We start from the raw sequence: 11,083 nt of genomic DNA on the forward strand, positions 1-11,083 counted from the left end.
ACATTTGGTTTTGACCGGGGACTCACCTAGAACCCAGCTTAATCCCTCGTTTATCATGTTGACGGCAACTTGGGTACCGCGCCTATTTGATGACCAGAAGAAGAGTGGGTTATCGAAGAGTTTTCAGCAACCTTATGAGTAGCATGTTACGTCTATATAATGTATCGCGATATCTCGAATATTGTATTAACTGAAACATAAGACGGCCTGGTGCAGCACATTCAGTTGCTGTACCAGCTGGGTTCCAGATAAGTCCCCCGTCAAAACCAAATCAGTTTGCAAATGGGTGCATTTCGCTAATTCCCTGTGATTATTGTTCAAGTAGAGCATAAGGGTGACGGACACTTTAGGACTTTGTCTATGTGACGAGCCCCAAGAATAGCGAAAGCGTTCGTGGGCTGTCGAAGATTTTTCAATGACCTTATGGGTAGTGTATTTCGTCTGTGATGCATTTTCTGTGAACTAATTGCTTCCGCAATGTTTTGTTGCTCGATACGCCCTCTGATGCGAATTTTTTCGTTAATTTATATAACGGATCACGGTCCTTTACAGGTATTGTGTCAGATAACCATGGGATTTGGATAAATAAATTACGAACAGGAAAATCAAAGAAACTTGCAAAGGTCTCCTTTTTTACTCACGCCAGTTTTTCGATTTCCCACACTTGAGTTGGCAAAATGTGACATCCATTAGACTCTACGTCCGCCCATATCACTTTGCGTCTTCATTCACCATCTGGCGACCTCTAACCGGGACTTCAAGATAGACCCACCGTAATCAAGTCCGTAGTTAAATTCTTGATCCTGTTGCGCCACGTCATTGGCTGATTTTTTTGACTTCCACTAACAACCTTGCGTAGTGACCGGCAAAACATTTGATGGTCACGCATTCGCAGAATGCGTCGCTGTGGTAACGGCACTTTTCCTGCTTAGTTCTTCGGTCTGAGCCTCCCAAGCTAGCGTTCACGTCAAAACAACCACCAAAGGTGCACAGCGTATATTAACGCCCAAAACGAAGTCAGGAACACTTGTACAGTGCTTCATATATATATAGCGTAGGTGGCAATAACTTTCTGGAAATTCTGACGCGTTCTGGATGCGCCACTGGCAACCGGCACTTGGCCAATACTGGGTCATGATTGGCTGTTGAGTCCCGAATTTCGACCAATCAGATCTCGGCTTGATAACGGGTCGGCAAGCGTTCCGAATTTTTTGCCAATCTTGCGTGGGATGGGCTTCTCGGTCGTAGCAGCACTTGAGTGCGAGCGGTAAAGAGGGATCCCTATGGATTTCCGCTCAACAGTCGCAGCCACCCGAGTCGCCGAAGCGTACTGATGGGTTAAATGGAACTTGGACTTCATGGCGAGACTTTTTGTTTCTTACTCAGTGCTTCCACCAGATATACGCAATAGTGTGTACGCCGGCTTCCCGTGACCGCGAGCTTATGCATGTCATTGGATAGAACAGGCCAAGTTTCACAAAGCATATAACAATACTGTTCCTTCATGAGAAACTGCAGTGTGCCTGCTAGTCTTGTGTTGGGTGTAATCATTGCGTGTTGTCCTCGATACGTCCACTTGACTCGGTTTTCGAAGTACACAAATTTCCTTCCGTCACTTCTAGTACATTGTCCCGCAGAGTAATTGCAGATGGAGATGTTATCTAACCTTGGAGTGTTACTCGACGTCTCGAAATTGAGAAACACATACCGAATAGCGCAGCCTCGATCGTAGGACCAGTTAACAAATTTTGCATTGAGCCAAAGCTATCAGCAAGCTGTCAGCCAGATTCACAGACTTTGTCTTTATAAGCACAAGAGCTATAGTTTAAAAGGGTCCTTTGAATGACGTCATCAACAACAGGGCTGAAGAGGAACGACAGGGAATGGTGTTGACAGTTTTCCATAACCTCAAGCATGTGTATGACACTCCATACTTAAATGGACAGTTTTTTGAAAACTTTTCTGTCACTTGAATAGAGAAACACACGTACACCTACAAGGCCTAAAACAACTGGTCTCTGGCAGATCCAAAACAACTGGTCTTTGGCAGATGTGAAAAGATTCAAATGTCTGACGTAGGTCAGTGTAGCCCCGACAAAGACGGAAATCGGCTTGTTCCTCCCTTACCTGTTCACCGCACCAGGGACGCAGCTTACAATGGGGTGATTAGAGCCAGGAATTTTGCCTGATTGGTCATCACGATCATTACGGACTTTCTTTTTCGAGTCACGGGGTGCTGTCGACTCGCCCAAGTGTGCAGAAGGTCAGGGAACGCCGCGGAACTAATCCGGTATGAGACCGGCCAGAAAGTGGTCTCACCGTTTCACACGCAACTTGACTCCACTAGTCTTGTGATGGGTCTGTCAGTATATGGCAAAGTCCAGAACCGGAAACTGTCTGACCGTAACAGGGCATAATGCGGTCCGGCGGTGTGACGCCGCTTCACCATCGTGATTCACATTTTCTTGCTGCTGTCTGTCGGAATCGTAGGTTCATGAAAGGGCATCTATCATCACAGACCTTTCATGAGCTTATATAGGTGGAGATTTCGTCCAAGTGGTAGGTAAATGGGTATATACAATTTCCCGTGACTGTTTTCTCGATAGAACGGTCCCACATGTCACTCGCCGTGAGCTGTTCTGAACTAAATCTAGCCCTGGACTGTACCGCTACCTGACCCCATGTAAGATTAAACGCTAAATCCACTAAAAATGCACTAAAGATAGCAATCGCTGTACGACTCAGCCTAACTCCGGTCAGCATTATTTCCCCTTTGTTGCCCCCATTCGCCTTAACATCCACTGGTCACGTTCCCCTGTGGATATACATTGAGCAAGATAGGAAACATCATAGAAGACCACTGGAATGGTGACGAAGCTATTCATCAATCAGCCAATCATATCACGAGTTATCAATCTTCGTAGCATTGTTGATGACAAAACGTTTGCCGGCATATTGCCAAGCTGGGCGATCGAATCAACATCCATCTGATCCATGACTAAGGAGTCTCTTTCGAGTCTTTGTTGATTAGTCATCAAGTATTCAGCACAGCAGTCAGTTCGAACGAGGTTTATGCGGTCTATCGCTTGTTATCCAAAGCAAGTCCACTGTCAGTTTATCAGGAGTTCTTTCGTTACCGGGGTCAGTTTGAAATGTACTGTTTTTCGGAGATTGTGTGTTGACTTCTGGGGGAGCTATCCTTTTTGCCGACTTTGACGGTACGCGTTATGTGGTTCTCTCCCGCTCGCTCAGCACCAGGCAACTTCTGATATGTTTTAAATGAAGTGCTGCTTTCTCCTTACCGTCCTTCCTTTCGCGGTGAGATCTGGGCAGTAACTGTTCAGCAGCTGTTCAGCAACTGTTCAGCGCCGTAGACTCTGCCGTAGCTATACACGCTCAGCCGTTTGTGTACGTGTCTTCTCAATTTTCTGTTGTCCATTTCGCGAATGAGCGCCGTAAGAATCCATACCGAATTCAAAGAGGAAACCCGGCTACGTTGGGAAGATATTTCCAGTTGAGCTACTATTATTTAGTTCCTAAAAGAAAACTATATTCACTGTTCTTTTCGGCTGTTGATTCTACAAGCTTCATTACAGTTCACCATCCCGTCTGAAAATAGGAGATGCTTTGTACCCGTGTTTTCTGTCGGAACTAACTCCCCTTGTAATGTTCTACAAACCACTTGCATCTGTGGTTCACTTGTCACGATTGCATTCTAGGGAATGAGCACATACAGTGATTTCAACCGAGGCCGGGATCGATTTTCTCGCGTTATTCTGATTGATGCGTATATCCTCTTTACGAGCCGGTTCTCCAATTCTGTTTGCTAATAGGTTAGTGTAGCTAATTTGGCTATGGATGTAAGACGAATCGATATTCCAAAAAGGTGAGTGTGTCTAGCCAGTTGTTCGAGTGCGTATCGATAAAAAGCTGTGTATGTGTTTCTTCAGTTTATGTATTGGGGGTGTAGAACACGCTTTTTCGTTCTGCTTGCCAATAATCTATTGATTAGCTGTTCCTTGTTGAACGCATGGTTTTCTCAAGATCACCTTGAAAGGCCACTATCGTTCCCACACTCATCTTGACTTCTAGTTACTTAGCTTGTCGTAGACTAGGTGCAAGTTTGAGCTGGCATGCATGGTTTTCTAAACGAGCAAATGATCAGTAGGTTGTTTGCCTCTTTCTTCCGGGAATTTGGTGATATACGTCTTCGCCACGATTTCTACCAGTCTCTAACCGGTCTCTCTACCGGTCTAACCAGCAACGTGCTTCTTTTCATCCTCCTGCGGACGCAAACATTGGTCCACGATGCTCTAAAATGGTTTGCTCCCAGTTACAGGTGGGAACAGCTCTCTGTCCTTCGTTCTGGCCACAACAGCATCTCCTCTGTCATGGACGCACACAAGGTTGTTTCCGTTGCACAAACGCAAGAAGAAAGTATGAATAAAAGTGGAGTGATGCGGTGAAGATGTCGTAAGAAAGGTACATATCGATTGGTGGTACGACAAACAGAGCGGCTGATTTGACCGAAGTGCATTACGAAACTGCGATACAGAAGAACAGAAATACAAAACCCGCCAGCTACCGTTCAGGTGTCACATCCATGGCGTTTTTTCTTCCCAGCCGACTCATATTTTCCTGGGTCCTTACTCTTAACCTCATGTCTTGCTCGTGAATCCCGTAGGTATAAGTGAGTCTGTCACAGTTCGTCCTTCCACTTGCCTTTGTGGTTTGAAGACATGACTCGCTCGGTTCCCATTGTTGTGCATTTTGGAAGAGATCTCTGCTGTCAAGATCAAGCTCAGCGCGATTTCGATCAGGTCACTCAGATTAGGCTATGTGGCGAGATGAGTTACACAAAGTGACAACACCGTTTTCACAACCAGATATGGGTTTTACTCATCTTATGCGGTAGACATAACCAGAATTCCTACGTTGTCGATCGGTCCAGATGACTCACTCATCTCATCCTATACGTTATTGTGAAAGGACTTTCGATCTCTCCCAAATCGCGAACTTTCCCTTTCGACGGAATGCCTTTTGTTGGAAAATAAACTTCTTTGACCATTCCTGTCGTCTCCTGATCTTTCGCTGCACTATCCCCATCTCTTTTTCAGCCATCGATTAGCTGTCCTTCTCTGATCACTCAGCATTCCACCACGATGACGACCGAAGGGCAGGGTGGTTCGAATTCTTCCACTGTCAGTTCCAGGAACGCCCGACGACGCCGCAAACGATTGGAACGAGCCAAGATGAATCAACCCTGCTGACCATCACAGTGACCAGTTTAGGAACCCTTTACTCTCAGGGAGATCATTCGCATGTGTGGGTGTGTGTCTACTCTACTTTATGGGTTTTTGTCGTGCTGATCTTCACTGAAATGGCATTTTTGTTTCCCCAAACCTCTTTATTTGGTTATTCCGCCGGACAACGTGTGTTTGTGTCGTCTTGCTTTCCTACGACTTTTCTGTTCACAAGCCAGGGATTCCTATGCACTGTACAATCTGGGGTCCTATTTCCCCCTAGGATCGATTATTTCGGACATGAGGGCACTCATTCTTCTCTTGCCTTGTCTTACGCGTTAGATTACTTTTAATCGTTCCCATGCCCCGGCCATACCAACCAGATTCCATTGATTGTTTCCAGCGCACACATTTTAGTGTGCTCCTGTCGTTCCTTCAACACGTGTGCTGGTGCACGACAACCTCGTGATCGAAAGCTGCACTATTTTTGAAAAAAAACCTTACCAATGACGTNAGGGCATAATGCGGTCCGGCGGTGTGACGCCGCTTCACCATCGTGATTCACATTTTCTTGCTGCTGTCTGTCGGAATCGTAGGTTCATGAAAGGGCATCTATCATCACAGACCTTTCATGAGCTTATATAGGTGGAGATTTCGTCCAAGTGGTAGGTAAATGGGTATATACAATTTCCCGTGACTGTTTTCTCGATAGAACGGTCCCATATGTCACTCGCCGTGAGCTGTTCTGAACTAAATCTAGCCCTGGACTGTACCGCTACCTGACCCCATGTAAGATTAAACGCTAAATCCACCAAAAGTGCACTAAAGATAGCAATCGCTGTACGACTCAGCTCAACTCCGGTCAGCATTATTTCCCTTTTGTTGCTCCCATTCGCCTTAACATCCACTGGTCACGTTCCCCTGTGGATATACATTGAGCAAGATAGGAAACATCATAGAAGACCACTGGAATGGTGACGAAGCTATTCATCAATCAGCCAATCATATCACGAGTTATCAATCTTCGTAGCATTGTTGATGACAAAACGTTTGCCGGCATATTGCCAAGCTGGGCGATCGAATCAACATCCATCTGATCCATGACTAAGGAGTCTCTTTCGAGTCTTTGTTGATTAGTCATCAAGTATTCAGCACAGCAGTCAGTTCGAACGAGGTTTATGCGGTCTATCGCTTGTTATCCAAAGCAAGTCCACTGTCAGTTTATCAGGAGTTCTTTCGTTACCGGGGTCAGTTTGAAATGTACTGTTTTTCGGAGATTGTGTGTTGACTTCTGGGGGAGCTATCCTTTTTGCCGACTTTGACGGTACGCGTTATGTGGTTCTCTCCCGCTCGCTCAGCACCAGGCAACTTCTGATATGTTTTAAATGAAGTGCTGCTTTCTCCTTACCGTCCTTCCTTTCGCGGTGAGATCTGGGCAGTAACTGTTCAGCAGCTGTTCAGCAACTGTTCAGCGCCGTAGACTCTGCCGTAGCTATACACGCTCAGCCGTTTGTGTACGTGTCTTCTCAATTTTCTGTTGTCCATTTCGCGAATGAGCGCCGTAAGAATCCATACCGAATTCAAAGAGGAAACCCGGCTACGTTGGGAAGATATTTCCAGTTGAGCTACTATTATTTAGTTCCTAAAAGAAAACTATATTCACTGTTCTTTTCGGCTGTTGATTCTACAATCTTCATTACACCATACCATCCCGTCTGAAAATAGGAGATGCTTTGTACCCGTGTTTTCTGTCGGAACTAACTCCCCTTGTAATGTTCTACAAACGGATCTGTGGTGTGGTTCACTTGTCACGATTGCATTCTAGGGAATGAGCACATACAGTGATTTCAACCGAGGCCGGGATCGATTTTCTCGCGTTATTCTGATTGATGTGTATATCCTTATTACGAACCGGTTCTCCAATTCTGTTTGCTAATAGGTTAGTGTAGCTAATTTGGCTATGGATGTAAGACGAATCGATATTCCAAAAAGGTGAGTGTGTCTAGCCAGTTGTTCGAGTGCGTATCGATACAAAGTTGTCTATGTGTTTCTTCAGTTTATGTATTGGGGGTGTAGAACACGCTTTTTCGTTCTGCTTGCCAATAATCTATTGATTAGCTGTTCCTTGTTGAACGCATGGTTTTCTCAAGATCACCTTGAAAGGCCACTATCGTTCCCACACTCATCTTGACTTCTAGTTACTTAGCTTGTCGTAGACTAGGTGCAAGTTTGAGCTGGCATGCATGGTTTTCTAAACGAGCAAATGATCAGTAGGTTGTTTGCCTCTTTCTTCCGGGAATTTGGTGATATACGTCTTCGCCACGATTTCTACCAGTCTCTAACCGGTCTCTCTACCGGTCTAACCAGCAACGTGCTTCTTTTCATCCTCCTGCGGACGCAAACATTGGTCCACGATGCTCTAAAATGGTTTGCTCCCAGTTACAGGTGGGAACAGCTCTCTGTCCTTCGTTCTGGCCACAACAGCATCTCCTCTGTCATGGACGCACACAAGGTTGTTTCCGTTGCACAAACGCAAGAAGAAAGTATGAATAAAAGTGGAGTGATGCGGTGAAGATGTCGTAAGAAAGGTACATATTGATTGGTGGTACGACGAACAGAGCTGCTAATTTGACCGAAGTGCATTACGAAACTGCGATACAGAAGAACAGAAATACAAAACCTGCCAGCCACCGTTCAGGTGCCACATCCGTGGCGTTTTTTCTTCCCAGCCGACTCATATTTTCCTGGGTCCTTACCCTTAACCTCATGTCTTGCTCGTGAATCCGGTAGGTATAAGTGAGTCTGTCACAGTTCGTCACTCCACTTGCCTTTGTGGTTTGAAGACATGACTCGTTCGGTTCCCATTGTTGTGCATTTTGGAAGAGATCTCTGCTGTCAAGATCAAGCTCAGCGCGATTTCGATCAGGTCACTCAGATTAGGCTATGTGGCGAGATGAGTTACACAAAGTGACAACACCGTTTTCACAACCAGATATGGGTTTTACTCATCTTATGCGGTAGACATAACCAGAATTCCTACGTTGTCGATCGGTCCAGATGACTCACTCATCTCATCCTATACGTTATTGTGAAAGGACTTTCGATCTCTCCCAAATCGCGAACTTTCCCTTTCGACGGAATGCCTTTTGTTGGAAAATAAACTTCTTTGACCATTCCTGTCGTCTCCTGATCTTTCGCTGCACTATCCTCATCTCTTTTTCAGCCATCGATTAGCTGTCCTTCTCTGATCACTCAGCATTCCACCACGATGACGACCGAAGGGCAGGGTGGTTCGAATTATTCCACTGTCAGTTCCAGGAACGCCCGACGACGCCGTAAACGATTGGAACGAGCCAAGATGAATCAACCCTGCTGACCATCACAGTGACCAGTTTAGGAACCCTTTACTCTCAGGGAGATCATTCGCATGTGTGGGTGTGTGTCTACTCTACTTTATGGGTTTTTGTCGTGCTGATCTTCACTGAAATGGCATTTTTGTTTCCCCAAACCTCTTTATTTGGTTATTCCGCCGGACAACGTGTGTTTGTGTCGTCTTGCTTTCCTACGACTTTTCTGTTCACAAGCCAGGGATTCCTATGCACTGTACAATCTGGGGTCCTATTTCCCCCTAGGATCGATTATTTCGGACATGAGGGCACTCATTCTTCTCTTGCCTTGTCTTACGCGTTAGATTACTTTTAATCGTTCCCATGCCCCGGCCATACCAACCAGATTCCATTGATTGTTTCCAGCGCACACATTTTAGTGTGCTCCTGTCGTTCCTTCAACACGTGTGCTGGTGCACGACAACCTCGTGATCGAAAGCTGCACTATTTTTGAAAAAAAACTTACCCATGACGTACTTCTGCATTTACTTATCGAAGCTTTGGTTATAGTAAGCATAGAACACCTCCGTTTGATGGTTTTCTTCAAATGGACACCGTTTCAACCAGACAACAGCTTCCCATGCTCGGTGATTCATGGCACTTCTGCCTACTCATGGAATATCAGTAGGCTGTTCGCACGAATTTCCGCCGTATGCACCTATCGGATGTACTTTTGAACTGCTACGCATACCATACATTAGATATAAGTTAATAGACAATCTTGGAGGTAATCGTAACACTTCGATAAGTTGAAATCAGGTACTCAGCTCACAACGAAGTTCGATTCATGATGCTCTGATTAGCTCTGAAAGAAATTGAGCGAACATACTTGCCTCGACCGCTTCAACTTACTGCACTTCTTAGTGGCGTTCGTTGTTCCATAACACACTCCTGGCCGATATACTTACAAACGTTATTGAGTGAAACAGCGCGTTTGCAGAAGCCGCCGTGTGATTTTGATTTGCTGCGTAGAGAAAGCTGTGAAAACAAACAGGTAGGTCTCACCTGAACTGGTCTGATTGACCAAGAAGGACTCACTTTCACAACGTTTTTTGGTCTGCAACTATGTGTCTTCCAATGAGTACAGCTAAACGCTTGGACTTAGGGTCTATCAAGCCGGTGCGTTTCGGGAACTCACCGCCACCTTTCATTGCTTTAGAAGGACCACAGAAACCGGACGGGTGCCGTCAATGTCACACTCCGCAAAATGTATTGCAATCCACCCGGATGTCGCGTTATCTTCGCAGTTCGGATCCTCTCGTGGGTACTTCTCTGACAACCGTGGTAGAATAGGAACGACCATTAACAGGATTTCATAGCGCTAAGATAGGAGAGATACCACGAACAGAAGGTTGCTTAAAGTTTTGACAACCCACGAGTGGATTAGTTTTATTTGGGGCTCATCAGGTAGGCGCATTCCTTGAAGCGCCAACTCGGGATGGTGTGCAAGTAACAGAGTCCACTCGTTTGCCAGTTTATTTGGTGTTAACAAAAAAACTGTTGAATTCGATCTGAATCTCTCCTTCAACCGCAGGTGCTACTCAAAGGCCGCCTCGTGTTTCATTTAGCGCGATATTTATGATGACCAACTGTATTTCCTAGACACGTAATACTATTTTTAAATTTAAAAATAATCCCTCGGCAACCCACTGTCGCTTCCAGCCTTCCTGGGGATCGTGGTGACTCCGTCAACAAAGTTTTCCGTTCACTCATCAAAACACTTATTTTGTTAGGGAAAATTTATTCCTATTTATTGACACACGGTCTTCCTGGACGCCATTTTGAATCCTTCGTTCACCGTTCAAATTCGGCTGAATGCATTCAGTTAGGCTCCTAGTTAGTTCTTCAGTAGCTTTTGCCAGGCAGCCGTTTGCAGCGCATCAATTGTTTGTCCGCTTTGGTGCTTAAAATATACTGTTCGACAGATCTTGAACCGAATCAGAATGATGTTTCAGGTTCTGCATTATCCCGTATCCTTACAGGACCCATGAGGTAGGTGTCGTCTCCGGGCCTTCATCAATCTTCAATGAGTCTTCGGGAGGTTGGAAACAGTGGTGGGCTGTCTAGAAGTTTTTGGCATCTTTATTACTATTGTTATGTCGAGAAACTAAGTACTCCGACGTTCAGTTGAGAAATACCGTGAAAGTGATTCAGATGGGATTCCGTTGAGTCCAGTGGACATCAACCTAATTTGCATGAGATCGCATTTCGGCGTGGACCGAGGATTCTCTTCTGCGAATCCTCCAAGGTTTTTGTTACACCCCAAAGATTGCATTTGGAATTTCATTTTTCGTAGAAAAAAGCGTTCAGCTGTAGCACCCTTCCGGTTCCTAGCTGCCATGTCACCCGAAGAACGCACGAGGGCTAGGATACGGGCAGGTTGCCCATCCTAGACAGGGGAAGTCGAGAGGCGGAGGTTGGATTCGAACCACGCACCTCCCGCTCAGTAAATTC

At 45.5% G+C, this 11,083-nt stretch overlaps 2 protein-coding genes across 2 annotated transcripts in view; one reads left to right on the top strand and one right to left on the bottom strand.

The window, feature by feature from the left end:
* The window catches only part of T265_06947 (hypothetical protein), a gene marked incomplete at both ends in the record, with an annotated part of 80,968 nt that overhangs the window by 58,676 nt on the left and 11,209 nt on the right, over window positions 1–11,083 (top strand). The gene's annotated exons all lie outside the window — the stretch shown is intronic.
* The window catches only part of T265_06946 (hypothetical protein), a gene marked incomplete at both ends in the record, with an annotated part of 19,912 nt that continues 18,605 nt past the window's right edge, over window positions 9,777–11,083 (bottom strand). The window contains one exon of the mRNA XM_009172349.1: window positions 9,777–9,950. Coding sequence (XP_009170613.1) covers window positions 9,777–9,950 — 174 coding nt within the window. The remainder of the gene's footprint in view (window positions 9,951–11,083) is intronic.

This window comes from Opisthorchis viverrini, assembly GCF_000715545.1.
Source record: "Opisthorchis viverrini unplaced genomic scaffold opera_v5_152, whole genome shotgun sequence".
NCBI lineage: Eukaryota > Metazoa > Platyhelminthes > Trematoda > Opisthorchiida > Opisthorchiidae > Opisthorchis > Opisthorchis viverrini.